The 23,270-nt window shown below is 51.9% G+C and overlaps 1 protein-coding gene and 1 long non-coding RNA gene across 2 annotated transcripts; both read right to left on the bottom strand.

The window, feature by feature from the left end:
- Positions 1-1,858: 1,858 nt before the first annotated feature.
- Positions 1,859-11,131, bottom strand: LOC125695171 (rho GTPase-activating protein 32-like). The gene is made up of 15 exons (XM_048949332.1): positions 11,042-11,131; positions 10,385-10,462; positions 9,527-9,608; positions 8,677-8,820; positions 7,984-8,086; positions 7,587-7,719; positions 6,977-7,059; positions 6,518-6,625; positions 6,010-6,155; positions 5,462-5,666; positions 4,515-4,660; positions 3,686-4,326; positions 3,310-3,496; positions 2,334-2,984; positions 1,859-2,237 (listed from the first exon to the last, which is right to left on the bottom strand). Exons 2-12 carry the CDS (start codon positions 10,433-10,435, stop codon positions 3,899-3,901), a joined length of 1,629 nt encoding a protein of 542 aa, XP_048805289.1. The 5' UTR covers positions 10,436-10,462; positions 11,042-11,131; the 3' UTR covers positions 1,859-2,237; positions 2,334-2,984; positions 3,310-3,496; positions 3,686-3,898.
- A 6,115-nt stretch (positions 11,132-17,246) lies between these two features.
- On the bottom strand, positions 17,247-20,136 carry LOC125695172 (uncharacterized). The gene is made up of 4 exons (XR_007377840.1): positions 19,666-20,136; positions 19,477-19,566; positions 17,549-17,712; positions 17,247-17,454 (listed from the first exon to the last, which is right to left on the bottom strand). It is a non-coding gene; the product is annotated as an uncharacterized LOC125695172 (long non-coding RNA).
- Positions 20,137-23,270: the final 3,134 nt, after the last annotated feature.

Below are 23,270 nucleotides of genomic sequence, written 5' to 3'. Positions count from 1 at the left end.
CATCGCTAAGAATTCAATTGGTCCACCCAATCCTTAAGCAACTCAGTAATTCAAGACACCTAACAAGGATGGAGGCTCAGTGGGCCATGGGCAAAGCAGGGAGGACAGAGGCAGGAAGCAGGAAGGAGTTCAACTCCAGCTCTCCCACACAAAAGACTGGGAGAGCTGAGTCAGCACCACGGGAGGAGTTACGACACAGCTTGGGAGCTTACAGAGAGACCTGAGATTGCCAAAGGACGGCGCCAGGGTAACTCTCACCAGTCCTGTGCAGGGGTTTCATGGATGCTTGGGATGCTGACTTCCACTGCCTGTGTCGTTGGTAGGAAGTCCAGGTGACAAAGGCTCCTTCTGCCTGGGTAACGCTTCTGTGGTTCCATGATTATGACTGGAGGGGGGGAAAAAAAAAAAAAAAAAAAAGTAAAGTAAAGCACGCAACCCTGTAAAATTTGCTACTGTGTTGTTCTTGTCAGCACGACAACTCAGATGAGGGTTACGTGTCCTGCACCGGACTGAAAATGCATCCAAGCCTATATTGCACACAGCTTCATCTCAGGGCCAAGAAGAAACGGTGCAAAGATGTTCAGAAGATTCTCGGTGCAGATGAAGGCGCAGGGTGCGTACGTATTCTCTTCAGTTCTCTTCAATAATAAATATTAATTGAGAATCCAAAGATAACTTATCAAGAAGTAGCATGAAAGGTCGATGAAAAGGAAATTACACGACAAACTATTTTCATTTAAGAAATCCCTGCTAAACCTCTCCCCATCAAAAAGGGAGCATCCTGGGCACTGTTAGCAGCAGTTCGGAGAACATCCTGCACCACAAGATGCGACACAGTCTTTTCTTCTTTATGAACAAGCCCCTCATTTCTCTACTCAGCATCAGATTCCCTCAAGTTCAAACACGAGGATCAGAACAGCCGCTCAGTCCTGCTGAGAGGAACCCACGGCTGGGATGTCCCCCCGTCCCGTTCCACGCTATTTCCAGCATCGCTGGGGAAAGGAGGAGCGACTGCCATCACCTACCCAGGCTTCTGCGAGGCCTTCCATACGGTCACACATCACAGGGAGAAGCATGGCCGAGAGCTCTCGTGCCACAAAGCTCGGGGCTGCAGAAATCAAGGTTGCCCCCAAGATGCTGTGTGTAACAACAGGACTTACTGCACGTGAGACATGAAAGACAAGGCTAAGGTGAAAAAGCCTCCACTCCCCATGGATGTGGCTGTCTGCACAGACAACAGCTGCCTGCTGTCCAGCAGCCGGATGCTCACCCACCAAAGCACTCGCCCAGCAGATGCCTTTCACAGAATCATAGAATTAGCAAGCTTGCAAAAGATCTCCAAGATCATCCAGTCCAACCGTCCACCTACCACCAATATTCCCCACTAAGCCACGTCTAACGTTTCTTGAACACCTGCAGGGACAGTAACTCCATCACCTCCCTGGGCACTCCTGTGGAGAAGCGTTTCTTAACGTCCAGCCTCAATCTCCCCCCGTGCAACTTGAGGCCGTTCCCCCCAGTCCTATCGCTACTGACACGGGAGAATAAGACGACCCCCACCTCGACATAATCTCTCTTCAGCTCATTGTAGAGAGGGATAAGGTCTGCCCTGAGCCTCCTCTTCTCCAGGCTAAATAATCCCAGTTCTCTCAGCCAGCCGCTCCCCATGAGACTGGTGCTCTACACTCTTCACAGCTTCACTGCTCTTCTCTGGCAATATCTCGGGGATTCAGTGTCCTTCTTGTAGTCAGGGACCCAGAACTGAACACAGCACTCAAGGTGAGGACTCACCAGAGCTGAGTACAGGGGGATGATCACATCCCAGCTCCTGCTGTCTCCAGCCCTTTGCACTGCATTTCCAATCTCAACCCGTTCCTTCTGCAGTAGCGCTTGCATCCTCACTTAGGGCTGGAGCTCAAGAGCTCAACACAACAGGAAGAACACAGCGTGCAACTGGAAGACACGTCACACTTGTTCCAGACACTCAAGCTCACCCAGCAGTGCTAACTACCCCACAGTCACTTCAAACACACAGAAGCATCCAAGCCCTGACCATGCACACCCCCTCTTGTGATACTCGAGCCCACAGCTCACCTTCACACCTCTGTGCATTGCTGGGCTTTTACACTGACGCAGCCTCGCTCCAGCTCCGTGGCTGCCACACAAGGCCTGCAGGACCTCTTTCTCCGCAAACCCCATCTGCAGGCTTTGGCTCGTGAGGTTCACCACCTGCCCTTCTGAGCAAAGACAAACACCGAGACCGAGAGCAAAGTGCCACTGGCCCGGTCCCCCACCCTCAGTCCTGTCAGACATGCCCTGGTAACGAGACTCACCCCCAAAGCTTGGCTGGACAACAGCACAGGCATCACTCCTCAAACGCCCCATCCCAGCAGCCAGGGATCAAAGCCTTGGGACAGCTGAAACAAAGGGCTTTGCGAGCTTCCTGCTAGCTCTGAACATGAACAAATCCACCCCCGAGCAACAGGATGTGAGAAAACAGCAGCAGACAGCAACCTGCAGAACCAGCCCATCTGGGGCTGCTCCAGACGTTTGCACGCTCCCTTCCATGGCCCAGGCCAAGCTTGCTGAGCTGCTCCTCCTTTGTGCAGGGCAATGGTGCAGGTGCTGTGTGCTGGCTGTGCACAGCGTGCCTTTCACTTGCTTTTCCTCCCTCCATCTTCGGTTCGCAAAAAGCCTCTCCAACCTTCCCGTGCTAAAAAATCACTTAGGTAAAAAAGAACTGGCAAGCTTGCTTTTTAAATTACCTTACTTATACAACTTGATGCTTTAAAGCAGAAGCTCTCCCAGCAGTGACCTACCTTAGACAAGCTCAACTTTTGAGAGAAAAGTCATTCCTCTGCCTCTGCAGACTTTGCACACATTTCCAGGGGCAGCAGTCAGCCCAGTTCTCGGCACAGCTTTACCAGCCACAGAAATCCAGTTGATGCCCGCCATGCTTTTCTCTCTTCTGAAACACCGTGCTGCTGCAAGAAGCAAGGAGTAACATCACAGAAGCACAGAACTGGGCCTGGAAGGACCTCCAGGGATCACTGAGTCCAACACCCCTGCAAAACAGGCTCCTACAGCAGGCTGCGCAGGTGGGCGTCCAGGCGGTTGTGGAATATCTCCAGACAAGGAGAAGCCACAGCCTCCCTGGGCAGCCTGTTCCAGAGCTGCGCCATCCTCACCATAAAGACCTCCCTTCTCACCCACGGGCGGAACTTCCCGTGCTCCCCTTTTCGGCCATCTCCCCTTGCTTGGGGCCGCGCAGGGCTCCTCTCCCTGTCCCGCGACCGCTCTCCCGCACACCTCCGGCAGAGCTGCCCTCAGCACTCGCTCCCGTCGTGCCTCAGCTTCCGCCTCACTGCTGCCAGGACAGCAACGGCTGCCACCGAGGTCTGCCGCGCCTCCAACAGCCGGCTCCCAACGACCGCTCCCACGTGTGGTGGCTCAGCCAACTGCAGATTGGGAGATTGAGAGCCAGGAATGGACGCAGCTGGAGGAGAAAGGTGTTAGGGAGCAGCCAAGGCATCACAGTGCATCAAAAAGCCCTGAAGGGCATCACAAAGCCACCGCCAGGAAGCTTGGGGTTATCACAAGCAGCATCCAGGATGCTAGAGATTATTTGCTACCGTACCAAATGGGAGCTGCAGACATCCCGAAGCCAGACAAAACGGGAACAAACCTGGAGCTCTGCTTCATGCACCCTGCAGCCTCAGCGTTGCAAGCTGAGGTGCCTTGCTGTGTGTTGCATTCATCCCAGTCCTCGTGAATGAAGACTCCACAGGCATTCAAGGTGTTGAGTGAGCACGAGTGTGCTTTTATTATTAAAGGAAAGGACAGAAGGGCGTGAGAGGTCCAGGTAAAGGTGGGAATCGTCCTCTCTTGGATGGAAAGGTCACGGAGAGAGTGGCTCAGAGCTGTCAGATCCGCTGCACGGTGCCTGGGACTGAGGGCCTGATTCTAAGCCCCCCTCCAAGAGGCACGGCTTCTCATCGGTGATGCCGACCTGCTCCTGCACAGAGGTGCTGCTGTCGGGGCACTCGGACTGTGCTTGGGCTGGGCTGCACTGCAAAGGCGCCAGGTCACAGTCCAGGCTGGTGACTGTGGTGCCTGGCGGGCTCAGGTCAGCATCTTCAGCAGAGCCGGGAGAAATGAGGGCTTGAACTTGGATGAGCTCCCTCTCTCCATCACTGTTGTTACATGGAAGGCTGTCATGTGAACCGCAGCCATTTGTGCTTCCCAAGAGCTCTCCACTGGGGGAAGCACACAGCCCAGCTTCGCTACTTGCTCCGGCTCTTCTGGGTGGACAAGGGCTCAGTTCATCTAGGAAGGATACACAGGGGTTAGTGCCAAACTTTCACAAGCTGAATTACAAAAGTGGTTCTTGATCACAGGTGAACTAAAGGTGTCAGGTATGGGTTGGAACGCTGGAAGTAGATACAAGCCCACTGACAGCAAGAATTCTATGTTGCTGAAAAGCAAGGCGTTGAAAGCTGGATTTGCACCCTTACCTGCCAGCACTACGATTTCTATTTCTGAGGGCTCCCTGGGACGGCGCTGTGGCTGGCGTTTGGCCCCAGAAGATGGTTTTCCCAGGCTGAAGCAGGAACACCAACAGCCAGCTGGTGATTCCTTTATCATGGTGGGCGGACTTGGTCTGGAGAGAGAAAACAGGGAATGGTGTGAGCCGTGCGTGGAGCAGAGTGAGGGAAGACCTGCACTGAGCTCTTGCCAACAGTTGCTTGTTCCTAGCACCGCCTGGTTCCTGCTGAAACACAGCTTAGAAACTCGCTCCATTTCAAGCAGTGGAGGGATGGTTCCATTCCTACAGCTCAGCCCTGAAGTCTTGCTGGCTAAATTCCCCTCAACTGTGTCAAGCAAGATGCAGAGCACGTGAGGTCCACAGGCTCCACACACCTGTACAGGACAGCGCCTAAAGGAAGGCTTTGACTGAGTTGGCAGGCATAACTGCTGGCTGAGGAATTGCACAGCCATAAAGGAACGTCAAAAGCATCTCTGACTCTGACTCTGACAGCTCATCGGCCCATCTCACTGCCATGTCTAGTTTCTCGTGCCAGCAGGTCTGACCAACAGCTCTGCTTTCAGGAGAACAGGAATTGGTTTCAGGCACGTGGCCGTGAAGTCCGGAAAACCCCAACGTTTCCAGGTACATCCAGCACAGTCCAGGGTAGACGTCAGCGTGGCTTTGTGCATCTCGTGACTGCCTGCCCAGCAAGGAAGGAACGGCAGCCTTGTGTGGCTAAACTCAGCCCGTCAGGCAACTGAATGTTAGTTCAATCTCACAGTCCAAAGTGGAGTGGAGATTCACTGCAACACTTCAGGCACCATTCATTAAATCTAGTTTCCACAAGTTTAGGCACTAGAAATAGTGGGGACAAAACAAACACAAGCCACCCAAACAGTGATGATAGCTGCTGGAAAACAAAGTCCTCTTTACCTTTCAGATGGAAAGTCGATGACTGTGTGGAATTTCCCCCGTACAGCTGCGGGGCCTTCTTCCACCTCTATGTCCCTGCTCTCAGTCACAACCACAGGAGAGCTGCTGTGGCCTCGCCTCCGTGCCTGCGCCTCCTCCAGGCTAAGCAGCTCTGTAGCAGGAGAAGACGCCTGCACAGACTGGGGCCCTGAGAGAGAACTGTGCCCTGGAAGGGAAAACCACAGGTGAGAGCCAGGATCAGAAAGCGGCAGCACAGCCATCACAGGTCCGGGGGAGCTGCTGTGTTTTCCTCAGACTTGCTTAACCAAGCCGCTGCAAGAAGAGCAGCTCAAAATAACCATGTGCTCAGACATGTGTCTATGGCAAAGGATGAAGTCATAATTAAGAGCAGCTCCCTGTATCGAAACAGGCAAACAAAAACCCTAGAAAGCAGGTATGGTGAACTCAGAAAACTTCGCTGCCACACTTTCACCAAGCTTCACCTGCTTCCAAGACATCATAGTGACGGTGACAGGACCAAGATAAAGCTAATGGAGGAAGACACTCACCTGCTCCACCTGCCATGTCAGGTCCAGATGTGGAGCAGAAGAGGACGTCTGTGTGGTCGATGATGAATTCCACCACAGACGACTGCGTCTGCAGTTCCGTGCAGGCAGCTCTCCCACTGGCGCAGGCAGACTCGCTCTGCTGTGATCTGTAGAAAAGGCAGGTTTTAGAAGTCATTCAGCCAAGATCGCTTCCCCAGGTCTGAATTACTGCAGCCCAAAGCTGTCACATTTGTTCTCTGGAGACTTCCGCAGTGGGCAGTGATGCCACTGAAGAAGTTCTCCTGGCTGATCAAGGACACACCAGTCCCATCTAAACAAGAGAGCAGCAATGCTCAGCTAGAAATTGTGCCCACGTGGGGTTGGAGAACAGTCCAGGCTCCTGCTCTGCTGTCAGCCACTCACTGCAGATTTTACAGGAGAAGAGCACATGTGGTGCAGAAGGGAGGACTGCTTTATTCTACTGGAGAACAGATGTAAGCGTTCTGTTGAAACGGAAAAAGAAGTTTACCTTAAGAGGTTTGGAGCCCACACAATTGCTAAGTTCTTCGCATGCATGTTTGTGGTGGAGCAGTGCCCAGCCAGACAGGCCAAGTGTCTCATCAGATACGCCAAGGTCCTGGGAAACAAGAGAGGCAAATGTTCAGCACCAGCCAGCATCCCGTGCTGCGACTCACAAAGCAAACCTCAATTCACACTAGTTGTTATTAGTGCTACTGATGCTGAAGATGAAGTAGATCCAACTTGACCAAGTGCCACGCTGCAGAACCCAGCACCAGCACAGCACAGCCACAGCCATCAGCTGCACCAAGCGTGCCCCGTGCCCAGGAACTGACCCCATCAATTAACCCCATGCAGTGTTTCAGCACACCCAGGCATCCCGTTGCTCGCGTGAGACAAAGCCTGGAATTGCACTTTGCCCTCTGAAGTGCAGCAGGGCTGAGCTCAGCAGGCTGAGGGCAGCACTGACCTGTAGTGAGGAGCGGGCAGCTGCTGGATGACGTCCCGCATTCTGACCAGCCGCTCCTCCTCCGTAGTGGCACCAACAGCATCCTGGAAAAGGGCAGAAAGGGATTGAGACACAAATCAGGCGAGATACCTGCCGCAGGGTCGGGAACCATGGGCACAGCGCGCTGCTGGTCAGCACTGAGAAAGATTTTAGGCCTCCCCAGAGGCAACTGGCGAACATAGCGGCACGCAGCTGGTGCCACCACGGCCAAGGAGTCCAAGCACCGGGCCGGTTTACAGCCTGGTTGGGCAGCTCAGCTCCTCGCAGGGGGCATTCATCTCCAAGTACCCTTGGCTATTAATTCCCTTCCCGTTCCAGAAATAGTTGGGAATAGCAAAAAACAAACAAACAAACAAACAACACAGGAATTCTCGTAAGCATTGTGAATATGGAAATAACCACCTCCTGGGGCCACCAGAAGTGGCATCAGCACAATGCAGGATGTGGCAAAGACATGCGAGTAAACCCCGTGGCGCTAACAGAAGAAGGGCCTCAGAGCTGGGGCACTGCTGCAGCCATCTCCCAAGAGGCCCAGGGAAGAGGGAAAGGAAAGGCGTTGCCTTGTGCTTACCGAGAACTTGTCGTACAGCTGGTCGGTCAGCAGGGGGGTCGGGAGCTCCCTGAAGTACATTTTGCAGAGGGAGCTCGCGCTGTGAACGTCGCGGACGGTTAGCTCAGGAACCTGCTCAGACTCAAATTCCTGGCTGCAGAGAAGGACACGAAAACGGTTGAGAAAGAGGAAAGCAAGTCAAAAGCCACACCCAATGCAATCAAGAGTTGGAAGGGCTTCCTGATGTACAGGAGAACACAACCACTCGGCCACCAGCACCACGTCAGCCGCGCTGGATGGGATGTTCCCAAAGGAGACCTTCTCTTGGTGCTAAGGCATGGCCCACAGGCCTCTGAACACCCGCAACAGGGCACGTGCCCCTGCTGGCAGCTGTGTCTGTCAGTCGCAGCACTCTTACCGCAGTCTCTGGACGTTGGACGCCACGCCGGACAGGCGGTATATCCCCTGCACCACGCCATGCTGCTCGATGAACTCGGCGCAGCTCTGGAGGACCTGGGGGACTAAAGAACACGTGCCGGCGGTTACTGGAGCTCCTCATTCAAGTCCTGGCTCAGGCTACGCTCCCGCCACATCCCATCCACTAAGCCCAGCCAGGCTACTGCTGTGTTCTTCCTTGAAGGGGACAGCTGTCAGAGACACCTCTGCAGGAGCTGCTGAGGAAACTGGACAGAGATGTGTTCCTTGCGTTCCAGAAATGCCAGGACCTAGGAATCAGCCTGGAGAAAGTAATTCCGGGGAAGCCGCAGACATTGCAAGTCCCATCACAGCTCCCACGGGAATGGAGGTGGAAAATCTCACGCCCGGAAGGAGCTGGGAAACTGAGGCAGGACACTCTCTTTGGCCAAAAGGCTTCCTTTCTTTTCAGGCTACCAGGGGATTGGCTTACAGGCTTTGCTTTAAGCAAATACAAATGTGCTTGTCCCTTAGGAGCATTTCCCTTGCAGCCATCACCTACTCACTTTATCTTGCAGTCGTCAACTCCCATTCCCCGTTTCTCCATTGGTATCAACCTGCCCCTTGCTAGATACCATCTCCCTTTCAGCTTTAGGTTCCCAAACAGGGAGGCTCTCAGGAATGGGCTGTCCCTTACCATCACGACCAGAGTGGAGAAGATGCTCTCCCAGGTCACGGCCGAACACCCTCTCCTTCTCCACCTCCCGCTCTTTCCGTTGCTTTGGCCGGGCCTTCACCACGGAACGAAGGAAGGTGAGGAGCTTGCCGCGCTTCTTTGGCACTGCACAACAAAAGGAAGAAACCAGTTCATCTCAGGTTTGGCTCCGTTGGACGAGGCCGAGCACAACACATTCTACAGAGCACCTCAAAACGGGAAGAACATGATGAGCAAGTGCGTACCAAAATGGATTTTCCCCAACCCTGGAGGAGTCCAAGGCCAGACTGGATGGGGCCCTGGGCAGCCTGGTCCAGTCCCACATTAAATGTGGAGCTTGGTTGGCAGCCCAGCTTGAGGCAGGGGGCTTGGAGCTTGATGATCCTTGAGCTCCCTTCCATGCCAAGCCATTCTACAAGGATTCTAGGATTTCCCCAGCTCCAGTCATAAACACAGGAGGACTGGGCCAAATCTCTGCACGTTCTGATGGAGTTTAATGCACTCCTCTTGCTTAGCTTGCTCAACCTGCGCATTAAGGACCCTCTTGAAAAGCCACGTTCTGATCAAGCACAGAAGCACTAGCACAACCAGACCTCTATCTGTCCACCAGGGACGCTGGCTGTTCTCAGCCTCGTACTGACTTGCAGGAGAACTACCTTTGCCTTCCCTCATTCTCACTGCCTACAAACACCAGCCATACGCCCCGTGCTATGCATGAAGGATCATCAGCACACAGGATAACGTGGGAAGGATAAGGGAGGTATTAAACATGGAACACACCCAAAAAAGACTCCATTTTGCTTCCCTGCACCATCAAATGGATCATCCGTACCTGGCTTTGGCACCGAATTGATGAGAGACTCCGGGATTTTTCCGTTAATGAGCTCCACGCACTCACCAGGGAAAAATCCAACCTGTAACAAGAAGAAGAAGAGAGGTGTGATACTGAAGGCAGCGTTTCTCAGGCCTGAACTGTTCAAACATCACATTTTCCTCATAACGTGCCTGCCGGATGCTCCGTAAGACAATCCAACAAAAAAATGGCCTGCTTAAAATTAATAATTATTCCAAATTGGCAGGCAAATATCCATAAAACTGTGTATGGAGCGGGGAAAGGACAAGTGTGCTATGCACCCCTAAATATCAAGTGTGCCCGAAGGGAAAGACTTCATACAGAAGCTATATATTATGATAGATTGATGCAGCTAGATCTGAGTTAGCACAGCCTATGAACTTTCTGCTTGCTGACTGAGATGCAGCTGCCATCTCCAGCTCTGAGCTACCCAGCCTTCTGCAGCCAGCAGCAGCAGCAAGCACACAGAGGCTCTGTTACCCTGCCTCATCTCGGCTGACAGGCAGCGACTTCCTAAAAGACACTGACTTCACCTTCCGCATGGGTGCAAGCACAAGTGCTCAGAGACACTGAAACACGTGTCCTAGCTGCTGCATTTCCAAAGGTGCGGTTCAGTGGCCGTGACGGCTCTTCTTTCTAAGTTAATTGAGGAGGCAGTTTCCTACAAAGACCAACTTTCAGCTCTGGCCTAAGCCCACAGCAAAAGGCAAAGTCCCCTGACACCAACACAGGGAAACCATTTTCCATGTGGAGCCATGCTGTGCAGGCAGGGCAGCTCTAAGCTGAGATTCCTGCCTCGACCCAAGTTGCGCTCTCACGTCTGAAGCTTGTGCCTACCTGAAAGCCGTGCTTGCCTCTCCAGCGGGGGCTCAGCTCCTGAGGCGGCATATCGATGACGCACACGAGGTCTCCCACCTGCAAGAGATTGCAACGTCAATCCCAGCTTCAGCACGGCTGGGAGGAAAGCGCAGCTCAAATGACTGCATTCTTCTGCACTGCCCAATATCGTCAAGCTTGAGAGCCATTGCACCAGTGCAGCTCTTCAGGCATTTGCAGTCGTACAACCGAACGTGGAGGTAGAAGAGTCACTGCAATACACAACACACAGAATTCAGCTGTTCAGTATGAAATGGTTCTCAAAAGCAGCAGGCTCTTTGCCAAAGGGAGAGCTCCAATTAAACCGCAGGCATAAGTCAGCGGAACTGATCCTGAACAGGTCTGCACACTCCATACAATGCTCTGCCATTGCTCAGAGACCAGGCTACCACACTGGGCAGTAGCTCTTTGATCACAAGATTCCAATGCCAAATAGAGCCATAGTTTAGAGATGGCTGAACTCCTCCCTGCATCCAACCCAGTGCAAGTCTAATCTGGAACCGCATCTGCTGGGCTTCACCTCACCAAACACTCTGAAGCTGTCTGAGAATATTCCTGATAGCTTCACATGTTATACTCTTCTGTACAGGACAACAAGGAACACCCTTAACTGCTTACCTCCAAGGAGAGTTCACCCGGTGCCTGGGCAACGTATCTCTTAATAACGTGGGCAGCAGCAATAGCTGGGATATTAAGAGATGACTCTTCACGGACCAGCAGGGGCTTCCCGTTGTTCTCAGCCTGAAACAGAGAGCACAGGCCATGGTGAGGAGCTGAGGGCAAACGAGGAGGATTTCAGGCTGAGGAGCACGTCAGCAGAGAAAGCTGCAGGAAATGCACTCGGTCCTTATCATGGGCACACAAGAAGGAACGGCAAGGCTAAGAACATGCCCGCAGCAAGGAAAGAAAGCCTTTAAGGCAGCTTTTCAGTGACACTGATAGAGCCGCAAGGATTCGCTCTCTCTTGAAAAGCGGGAGAGCACATCTGCAGCTCACTCTGCTGGCTCAAATCAGGGAACAAAGACCAATCAGAGCTCCGTACTCTACCTCCATCCGTGTCATGTCAGGCCCACAGCTGATCTCGCTGCACGCGACGCCCATCACAGCAGGCACGACAAGCTGGAACTGAAGAGAAACACGCTCATATTTTCTCTCTTCACACACCACAGTATTGAGAGATTACCGGAGAACTACCCTTGGCTATCCTCTGGCACAGGCAGGTGCTCTAGAAGCAACCACTCTGTTCACTCCGTTCAAATGGGACAGCCCATTAGGCAGCATTTGACCAAGCAGCTGTCCCTCTGCTAGCAGATGGGGACTGGCACAAAGCAGCAGATGCATTCACCCAGGGCGCTCTGACAGCGCAGCAGCAGGGCAGTGAGAGGAATCATTGCTGCAGGTGCATCTGCTCCCCGGCCACGGCTCCCAGCAGCCTCACCACCGGCACCTGCTGCAGCCCCGCACATCAAGGACATTTCCTTGATTGCATCTCTGCTGTGCTCCCTACAGCTGCCGCGCACACTCACACAGCCCAAGCGTGCGTGCTTGTGACCTTGGGTCACGCTCTGCAGCTCGGCACAAACTGGGCCTAGGACTCTTTGCCTAAGGGATTGGTTTCCTTCAGACCAGCTGGTCACAGCACCACACACAGCATCCTTCTGAGGGCGGAGCTGCAGGGGAAGGGAAAAAGCCCACACGGGACCAGTGTCCCATCAAAGCTGAGTGAGGCTGTGTTACCAAACATGGTGCGACACAGTGCTGGTCAACCACGTGGGGGGACAAAGCGTGGCACGTACCTGGCAGGAGATCAGAACAAGGTAGACAATTCCTTGAACTCGCAGCTGTTTCTTGTCACTTTGCTCTGTTCTTCCACGAGCGAAAGCTGCACCAAGGGAGCGGGTAGAGGAGAGAGAAGGAACAGGTCTGTGAGCTTGCACAATGGAGCAAAGATGACAAGGGAAAAACCATGGGACAAATGCCATCTTTGTGGATCGCTTGGGAATGCAGGTACTGGCTGAAAGTTACGTCTGATGGACAAGAGTAAGCAGTATGAGCTGCTAGGAGCTCCACCAGCCAGCAGTTCTCAACAGCTCACATCCCATCCCTCTATCCCACGCCCTGTCTCAGCTTACCTACAAGATGCTGCACAAGACACAAGGGGTGAAAACGAAGGCACTCAGTCGCTGCACAAGGGCAACAAGCGAGCTACTCACGCAGAGCTCAAGCGCTCCAATGAAGGGACGCAGCACGCACTGCTCCTCCCCTCATTCCAGCCGCTTGTGACATCACTAAGGGCCACCAGGCTGCTCCGCCATGACAACAGGGTGGGGAGGCAAGACCATGTCACAGGACCAGAAGATTCCAACACAGCACCCAACATTCTAGAATCAGCGGGCGGTTGGAATTCTACCTCAGCCCAATCCTGCAGAAGCTGCCATGCGGTTGTCATGACCACAGCGCAGGACCCAGCGCTTGCTCCTGTGCAGCCTCCTACGACTGGCCTCAGCTGTGCAGCCTGGTACGACTGGCCTCAGGCCGTCCCTCTGCAGGGCCTTCCTGCCCTCGGGCAGATGGACATTGCTTCCCAACAGTGTACCTTGCAGCGCAGGGCCTATGTACAATCCACACTGGAGTCCTATAGATCTCTATCAAGCTATCTATACCTAGACACACAGTCACCACTACCATCTTTTTTCTTAGTCTTGAGGTACACCATTCAGCTGTTTCATTGTCATCAAACAACCCCACTGACGGCACACTGCTGACACAACGTCCTTGCAAACACAGCAGCAACTCCTGGCACCGATAGCTCCGGGTACAACAAGCACAGGGCTCTGGGTTGCTTTGGATGCAGTTGCAGCATGGATCTGAGGGCTTTGTGGAAGGGGATATATTGCAAATTGCACCGACGTTTTCACACCATTTCTCTTTCGGCATGGTCCCAGCACCTGGCACGCTGATCATCATCCTGAATATACATTTTGTCAAAGTTCTACAACTAATGAAATAGTTCCTTACCAAACACAATCTGATCACTCTTCTGGCCATATTTTGTTCCAGCTACCGCTTCCTGCGGGTGCCACAAACAGCGCTGCATCACCTATAGCTCTCTGCCCTTACAGTTCTCACGCTGTCTGGGCAGTCCTCGTGGCCTCAAAACTCTCTCATGCCACACGTGCCACATTCTGAGGCACAGAATATATATCACACTACTTCAAAACGCCTTTTTTTTTATAATATAATGATACTAGGGATAATCATCTGGAGCTAGAGCAATATGAAAAAATTCCCTTCAGTTCAACCATAAGTCTGCCCCATGGACTCCAGAAGAGCTCTAAGAATACGCAGGGTGGACATGGATGGCAGCTACCATAAGAGTAAGCAATGACAAATGAGGTTGTGAGCCATGCTGTGTCATTGCATCTGCGGGCAGGGATTCTCCTTGGACTGAGCAGAGTGCAGATGTAGCCTGAGAAAAGAACTTAGGATCATTCAGGAAAAGCAAATGAGTTGAGTAATTAATTGAAGAAACTCACGTTCTAAAGGTACTTAGAAGGACAGAGTATTTCCCAACAGAATGGGTTTAACTGTCTATTCCCTGTTTTGTTGGACAGGTCAACTCTATGTATGCTTAGACTGACCTGAGAGGGCATGCTTCAGCACACCCCAGAATTTCCAGTTTCCACATCGTCCAGGCAGCGCAAGTGCGGTGTACGTCTCCCTTTGCACAGACATCAAGCTTTTCTTCCTGTGCAATCAAACACGTAGTGAGTCAGAAAGGACTCGTGAACGTGAAACTTATTTTGCACACACCATTAGAATATAGCTAAGGTACCTCCACTGAGATGAGCAAGCTTCGGTTTGGGTTTGGGCTTAAAGGCTGCCAGCTTAGATAGAAACACTGCCATTCGGAAGGCTAAGAAACCTTGGCGCTTAAAATTCCTGGAGACTTGGAGAGCTCTCAAAGAAACCTTGAAAAGCTGCCTTGAAGTATTCCTGTTGAAAATTGCTGGGATGCCTAACCACATCATTCACCAGGACCATTCATATCATACACCATAGATTAGATCAGTTTTAAAACCATGGATTGTAATTATCGGCAATACTTCCTCCCTGTGGATCTCAAGCCCTCGTGAGTGACTGCAATGGGGGGCGGCAAGGGGATTGTGGTGCTAAGCTGAACATCATTCCAGAAATCTGTTCTCCTGAACTAAAAATACGGGCTAAAGGAAACAAGGCGTGTGTTCATCATTACACTGACTGTATCAGAGTGTGCATTTGTGCACACGTGGACCTAGAGACATCGCTAAGAATTCAATTGGTCCACCCAATCCTTAAGCAACTCAGTAATTCAAGACACCTAACAAGGATGGAGGCTCAGTGGGCCATGGGCAAAGCAGGGAGGACAGAGGCAGGAAGCAGGAAGGAGTTCAACTCCAGCTCTCCCACACAAAAGACTGGGAGAGCTGAGTCAGCACCAAGGGAGGAGTTACGACACAGCTTGGGAGCTTACAGAGAGACCTGAGATTGCCAAAGGACGGCGCCAGGGTAACTCTCACCAGTCCTGTGCAGGGGTTTCATGGATGCTTGGGATGCTGACTTCCACTGCCTGTGTCGTTGGTAGGAAGTCCAGGTGACAAAGGCTCCTTCTGCCTGGGTAACACTTCTGTGGTTCCATGGTTATGACTGGAGGGGAAAAAAAAAAAAAAAAAAAAAGTAAAGTAAAGCACGCAACCCTGTAAAATTTGCTACTGTGTTGTTCTTGTCAGCGTGACAACTCAGATGAGCGTTACGTGTCCTGCACCTGACTGAAAATGCATCCAAGCCCATATTGCACACAGCTTCATCTCAGGGCCAAAAAGAAACAGTGCAAAGATGTTCAGAAGATTCTTGGTGCAGATGAAGGCGCAGGGTGCATACGTATTCTCTTCAATTCTCTTCAGTAATAAATATTGATTCATAAACCAAAGATAACTTATCAAGAAGTAGCATGAAAGGTCGATGAAAAGGAAATTACACGACAAACTATTTTCATTTAAGAAATCCCTGCTAAACCTCTCCCCATCAAAAAGGGAGCATCCTGGGCACTGTTAGCAGCAGTTCGGAGAACATCCTGCACCACAAGATGCGACACAGTCTTTTCTTCTTTATGAACAAGCCCCTCATTTCTCTACTCAGCATCAGATTCCCTCAAGTTCAAACACGAGGATCAGAACAGCCGCTCAGTCCTGCTGAGAGGAACCCACGGCTGGGATGTCCCCCCGTCCCGTTCCACGCTATTTCCAGCATCGCTGGGGAAAGGAGGAGCGACTGCCATCACCTACCCAGGCTTCTGCGAGGCCTTCCATACGGTCACACATCACAGGGAGAAGCATGGCCGAGAGCTCTCGTGCCACAAAGCTCGGGGCTGCAGAAATCAAGGTTGCCCCCAAGATGCTGTGTGTAACAACAGGACTTACTGCACGTGAGACATGAAAGACAAGGCTAAGGTGAAAAAGCCTCCACTCCCCATGGATGTGGCTGTCTGCACAGACAACAGCTGCCTGCTGTCCAGCAGCCTGATGCTCACCCACCAAAGCACTCGCCCAGCAGATGCCTTTCACAGAATCATAGAATTAGCAAGCTTGCAAAAGATCTCCAAGATCATCCAGTCCAACCGTCCACCTACCACCAATATTCCCCACTAAGCCACGTCCCTCACTGCCACATCTAACGTTTCTTGAACACCTGCAGGGACAATAACTCCATCACCTCCCTGGGCACTCCTTGGAGAAGTGTTTCTTAACATTCAGCCTCAATCTCCCCCCGTGCAACTTGAGGCCGTTCCCCCCAGTCCTATCGCTACTTACACGGGAGAAGAGGACGACCCCCACCTCGACATGATCTCTATTCAGCTCATTGTAGAGAGGGATGAGGTCTGCCCTGAGCCTCCTCTTCTCCAGGCTAAATAATCCCAGTTCTCTCAGCCAGCCGCTCCCCATGAGACTGGTGCTCTACACTCCTCACAGCTTCACTGCTCTTCTCTGGCAATATCTCGGGGACTCAGTGTCCTTCTTGTAGTCAGGGACCCAGAACTGAACACAGCACTCAAGGGGAGGACTCACCAGAGCTGAGTACAGGGGGATGATCACATCTCTGCTCCTGCTGTCTCCAGCCCTTTGCACTGCACTTCCCATCTCAACCATCCCTTCTGCGGTAGCGCTTGCATCCTCACTTAGGGCTGGAGCTCAAGAGCTCAACGCAACAGGAAGAACACAGCGTGCAACTGGAAGATGCATCTCAAAGCCGACAAGAGTCAACTCTCTGACCTTGGGCACAACTCACCAACCGAGAGCCAGGCCTTGCAAACTTGGCTCATCTGAGCACATCAGAGGGGCCTGCACATCAGACCACAAGCATCCATTGCAATTGCAGCTCCATGTAGAGAAGAACGTCAATTAACAGGCGTGAATGAATTCACTCACAAGCTGCACAACGAGTCTGTTCTTCATTAAAAAACCCACAGAATCACACAGAATCACAGAATCACCCGGGTTGGAAGGGACCCCAAGGATCATGTAGTTCCAACCCCCCTGCCTAGCAGGGCCACCCACATGGATTCCTAAGCCAAAATGGAACAGCAAGAGCTAATAGTGATGGAAGAGGTTCCTGGTCCTAAACCTCATCCTCTTACCCCAGTTTTCCTTGCCTCGTACCCTACCCCAATTCCTGGACGATGCCCACAGCCTTAAACTCAGACCTCAGATCCATGAGCTGAACATGAACAAATCTACCCCAGAGCAACAGGATGGCAGACACACAGCGGAAGACAACTAACCTGCAGAAGCAGCTCCGCTGGGGTTGGTCCAGATGTTTGTGTGCTCCCTTCCATGGCTCAGGCCAGGCTTGCTGAGCTGCTCCTCCTTTGTGCAGGGGGAGAGCGGTGCAGATGCTATGTGCTGGCTATGCACAGCGTGCCTTTCACTTGATTTTCCTCACTCCATCTTCCATTAGCAAACAGCATTTCAAATCTTTCCTCGTGAAAAAATCACCTATGTAAAAAAGAATTGGCAATCTTGCTTTTGAAGTTTCCTTATTTGTACAACTTGATGTTTTAAAGCAGAAGCTCACCTAGCAGTGACCTACCTTAGACAAACCCAACCTGCAGGGAAAAGTCATTCCTCTGGGTGCAGAGTCTGCAGACACATTTCCAGGTCCAAGTGTCAGCCCACTTCTCAGCACAGCTTTACCAACCACAGAAATCCAGTTTACGCCTGCCGTGCTTTTCTCCCTTCTGAAACACTGCATCGCTACAAGAAGCAAAGATTAAAATTACAGAACCACAGAATTGGGGTTGCAGGGGACCCCCAGTGATCATTGAGTCTAAAGTCCCTGCAAAACGGGCTCCCTACAGCAGGCTGCGCAGGTGGGCGTCCAGTATCCAATATCTCCAGACAAGGAGAAGCCACAGCCTCCCTGGGCAGCCTGTTCCAGCGCTCCATCATCCTCGCCGTGAAGAAGATCCTTTGCATTTTGGTGCAGAACTTCCTGTGCTGCAGTTTGTGGCCATTTCCCCTTCTCCTGTCCCCACAGATCACTGACAAGAGGTTGGCCGTGTCCTTTGGACTCCCACACTTAACAAATAATAAGCATTAATCAGATCTGCTCTCAGTCTTCTTTCCTCAAGGCTGAACAGACTCAGGTCCCCCAGCCTTTCCATACTGAGGAGATGCTCCAGGCCCTTTATCACCTTCCTGGCCTTCTGTTGGACTCTCTCCAGGAGATCCTTGTCATTTCTGTACCAGGAAGGGAGCCCAGAACTGGATGCAGTACTGCAGGTGAGGCCTGACCAGGGCAGAGCAGAGAGGGGGGATCACCTCCCTTGCTCTGCTGGCCGCGCTCCTTTTAAAGCACCCCAGGATGCCATTGGTCTTCTTGGCCAGCAGGACACACTGCCGGCTCACGGCCAATCTGTTGTCCACCAGCACCCCCAGGTCCTTCTCTGCAGAGCTCCTCTCCAGCCGGTCACATCCTAAGCTTACTGATATTTGCAGTTATTCCTTCCCAGGTGCAAGACTCTACACTTGCTTTTGTTCCACCTCACCTGGTTTGTTTCTGCCCAGCTCTCCATCCTGTCCAGATCTTGCTGAATGGCAGCACAGCCTCTTGGCGTGCCAACCACTTCTCTCCCAGCTTTGTCTCATCAGTGCACTTGCTAAGGGTGAACATATCCCCTCATCAAGGTCATTGACAAAGATATTGAACAAGACCTTGTGAGAAACACTCAAAGTCACCAATTTCAGCTTAGGCAAGGATCTTAGTGATAGCAGCAAAGTTTATTCGTTATTTCAATAACAGGCACATGCTCCCTGTTAATATGGGAAAAATTGCACATCGGTCAGTGAAATTCATCCTGTTCTGTACTCTGAGCCCGACGCAGGCAATGCTCTCCTGGCGCTCACTGGTTGAGCGTCTAGGCTCACAATCTCCCCGACACTGTTGCTATGATGTAGTTCCATATAAGGTCCATTACCAACCTGCTCTTTTTGGTATGTTTTCTACTTCTCCATGGAGATACGAGGGCCGTATTTCCAAGAGTGAGCACATTTGTTCTGTCCTGTGCCGAGCTCCCTCTCTCTCTCCACCCTGCATATTTGCCTTATTTTGTGCCTGGCTCAATTCCACCCCAATCAGAACACCCCGAATCTTTAACTTTTTAACTCTGCTCAGCAACTTTCTTAGTGGAAGGCAAACAGCTCTTCCACAAGAGGGCTGTAAGTTCAGTAAAGCCAGTACTACATACAGAAAATACTCAAAGCTTCTACAGCAACAACACAATCTCCCCTTCACAACCAGACCCAGCACCAACCCCCGGGAGCACCGCCGCTCACAGCTCTCCAGCCGCACTCTGCGCCGCCGATCACCACCACTGAGCTCAGCCAGTAAACCAGTTCTCAGCCCACCTCATCATCCACTCATCTATCCCACACTTTCTCAGCTTCATTACCAGGATGTCACAGGAGACTGTAACAAAACATTGCTGAAGTCAAGGAAGATGACACCCACTGCAGTACCTGAAATGGTCCATTCCATCCCACTCGGGCTGAAGCCTTGATTCCTTCCAGGCACGTATTAGGACCAGCCTCCAACACGGGATGAGTGCACTGGAAATTCCAGAGGTGGAGTTTGAGCCAACAGTCCACATTCCTTAACGGATAACAGAGCAGCAGACAACCCGAGTACACAGTTCTGGAGAAACTTACCCTTGGTTTCAAGAGCGGGCATCTCACCATTCCCAAGTACGGCCACCCAAACAGCACTTTGTGTGGTGATACTCCTAAGCCTTTTCTGTGAGTGGTTCGTATTCTGACAAGGGCTACAGGCAAACACTTTGTCCATGGTAATTTGGTCTCTGAAACCAATTTTGACAAGTGCTTCTTCAGCATCTGATTGATTCATTCTACTTTCCCTGAAGAAGGAGGGTGCCACGGAGTATGGAGCTCCCACTTCATTTCTGAAGTTCTCATCAGCTCCTGTAGGACTTGTGAAGAGGCTTCCCTTATCTGAGTCCATTTTCTGCACAATCCCACATCTAGAGATTGGGTCAGAATGTAGAGTCCTCAGTGCAGAAGAGACATGGACCTGTTGGATCACATCAGAGGATGGCCACAAAAAAAAAAAAAAAAAAAGAACCAAGGGATCAAACAGCTCTCCTCCAAGGACAGGCTGAGAGAGCTGGGGCTGTTCAGCCCGGAGAAGCGAAGGCTCTGAGGTGACCTGGTAACAGCCTTTCGATACTTAAATTGGAGCAAAAGGAAAGAACAAGAGAAAAATTAGGTTAGATATAAGGAAAATATCTTCTACAGTAAGGGTGGTGAGGCAGTGGAACAGGTTGCCCAGAGATGTGCTGGATGCCCTGTCCCTTCCGAGATGAGGTTGGATCGGGCTCTGATCTAGCTGTGAACATCCCTGTTCCTTGTGGGGAGTCGGACTAGATCATCACAAATGGTTCCTTCTGACTCCAAGGAGTCTATGGTGTGAGATGGTATGTCTCTATGGTATGAGACAGCTGATGCCATGAGGAATGGCAACACAAAGGATGTTGATGGCCTGATGAGCAATCAGGGCAGGCAGGGAGGCCTGAGTGCTCAGCAGCTCTGGGGACACTCACCAAGCAGTCCAACCAGAAAGATCCACATCAGCCACAGAGCCTGTCCATGGCAGTCCCAGTATTCAGCTGTATAATCAATGGATATCAAGATGTTACAATCACAATATAATCAAGAGAGTTAGGCAAAGTGGACAATGATAACAACAGAGAATAAATGAAAGGCTTACCCTTATGCTGGGCTCACCTACAAAACACCAGAAGAGGTGATCTCCAGAAGAGATCATCCCCCACTGGGAGCCAGCTCTTAAACAGGTCTAGGAGGGGGGGAGCCTGGCTCCACCCCTTCCGGCAGCAGAGCTGAATTGCCTTCACCTGTGCTCCTCTGGCTGGCTCATGGCTCGCCTCAGGTGATCAATCAGAGGTTCAGGCTGTGACTCAGTAGTTCCCATACATCAGCAGACCAGAGGCCTTGTTTCATCACACTGCTGGGTCCCATAGCTGCAGAGCTAGCTATTGAATGGGAGTCAGGGGGTGGAAGGACTCCACAGATTTCACAGTGCTTAAACCACTAACTAGAGGAGCCCCAGAAACCATTAAATCCCATTGAGCTGCAAAACAGAACGAGATCCTCACTAAGTGAGGATGAAGAAAAGGGCCGCAGGGGCCCAGAGATTTTCTTAAGCTCAGGTCCCAGCCTGATGGATGCACCACACTCTATCACCAGTCACATCGCTTATTGGGCTGGAAGAACAGACCCCAGGGAGCCCCTTGTGACCCCCACTCCATCTGTAAGTGAGCTTCCAACAGCCATCACAAAACCCACCTGCATACAAGTGATGCATGAACAGGGAGCTCATGAGGGGCTCCATTGCCTGCTCCACAGATTTCACAGTGCTTAAACCACTAACTAGAGGAGCCCCAGAAACCATTAAATCCCATTGAGCTGCAAAACAGAACGAGATCCAAAGAGACACAGAACATAATTTAATTACGTGCCCACAAAAGAGGGAACAGAGACTTCATGAGAAGTATTGAGTTTAAAAAGAGCCGCAAAGATCTGGAGAACACAGAATCCCTTTATGGAAAAGAGCATCAGCTCCAGGCATTTCCAGAGTTGCAATTCACAGTCAGCCAACCAGCGTTACCTTGGGGCTGATTGGTGCATTCCAGAAATGAGATAAGAGCAAAAGAAAGGAACGAACATCAGTCCCTGCTTTACCAGTTCAGAGAAAGGGAGATACCCCCTTCACTTCCCGCAGGAAACAATTGAAGGGCATCATAAAGACAGGCAAAGCAGATAGAGTTACTCTAAACCAGCTTAGGATCCCCACAGGAAGGGAAAGACCAAAACCCTACAATGAAGAAAGAATTGCTTACCTCTTTCCAAGAACCAGAGCCCCCCAACCACCCATGGGGGAGGGAGTTACTAAGAAGAGACACTGCCTGTGGGCCTGCCAGCTCTCAGATGAGGTGAGGGAGGGCTTGAGCCAGGCTCAGCCCCATCTGCTCCCACAGCTGCGTTGCTTCCACCTGTGCAGGCAGGGCTGCACCCCTCACCAGGTGCTCCATCACTGCTTCAGGCTGTGATCTCAAAGTTCCCATAAAGGCATGAAGGAAAAAAACAAACAAACAAAAAAAAAAAACAAAAAAAAAAACCCAGCAGCCAATTGGGTCTGCCTGTCTGGCAAGGGGAGCTTTATTGATGGGTGAGCTAGGATGGCCCACGTATTTTGCTTCCAGTCTGTCCTCAATGGCAATTGGTGACATTTCTAATAGATAGGGGAGCACAGATTTCAGTGCTGATACAGCGAGGTGCTGAGAAGCTGCACATGCAGCACAAGAGCTGAGATGAGTGGCGTCAATGGAGCGAGTGCTGGCTGCCCAGCTGCCAGGCTCAGCTTACGGCTCCCCAGGGAGAAACGCACGTCATCTCCTCACACAGCAATTAAAGGCCGCTGTGACATTATTGGAGGGTTTGGTGTCCTCAGGGGTGAACCTGGCACCTGCCTGTATGGCAGCGTGTGGCCTTTGGGCTCCAACAGCAATCCAAACCCCACAGAAACAGGGAGGCTGCAGTGCGTCCTTCGTGCAGCCCTGTGCTCCTCGAGTCAGAGATCCCTGACGTGCTGCAGTGCCCCATTGCTGCTGTGGCTCGACGCGGGATTGCTGAAGTCGCTGCAGATCTGGAGAAAAGACAGATCATCTCCAGAAAGCACTGCCCGTACAACTTGCCCATGTGCGTGGGGCACGAGCCCCATTCTGGGGGCAATGACCCCCACTTGCAGGGCACTACCCCCCCCCGCCCCCCAATGTCACAACTGTGCGCCGAGGGCACCATCACCCCACTGCACATGGCCATCAACTCGTCCCAGGGCTCCACGCATCCCACAGGCATCCCTGTCCCCATCCTCAACCCCACAGTGACATCAGCAAGGAGCAAAGCGGGGCAGGGGACATGGGGGGACTTGAGGGGACATGAGAGGGCATATGGGGACACAGGGACACGTGAGGACATGGGGGGACATGGGTTTGATGTGTGGGGTCAGAACTACAGCAGTGAGAGGAGGTGACATGTAGATGTGACAGAGGGAGGTGGCAGGCTGTGCCAGGAGGTGCCAGTGCCATTCAAGCAGCACTGCGGGGCAGATGAGCAGTGCCAGCCTAACCTGGGGGCGATGGTGATGCTCCAGGATGAGGAGCTGATATTGGTCTTCCAGCAGGTAGGAGTTTGTTATCCATACGTAATACTGTACTTCT

Source organism: Lagopus muta, chromosome 6 (assembly GCF_023343835.1).
Source record: "Lagopus muta isolate bLagMut1 chromosome 6, bLagMut1 primary, whole genome shotgun sequence".
Classification (NCBI taxonomy): Eukaryota; Metazoa; Chordata; class Aves; order Galliformes; family Phasianidae; genus Lagopus; species Lagopus muta.
The sequence above is the reverse complement of the archived record's forward strand: the minus strand, read 5'-3'. Positions and strand labels throughout refer to the sequence as shown.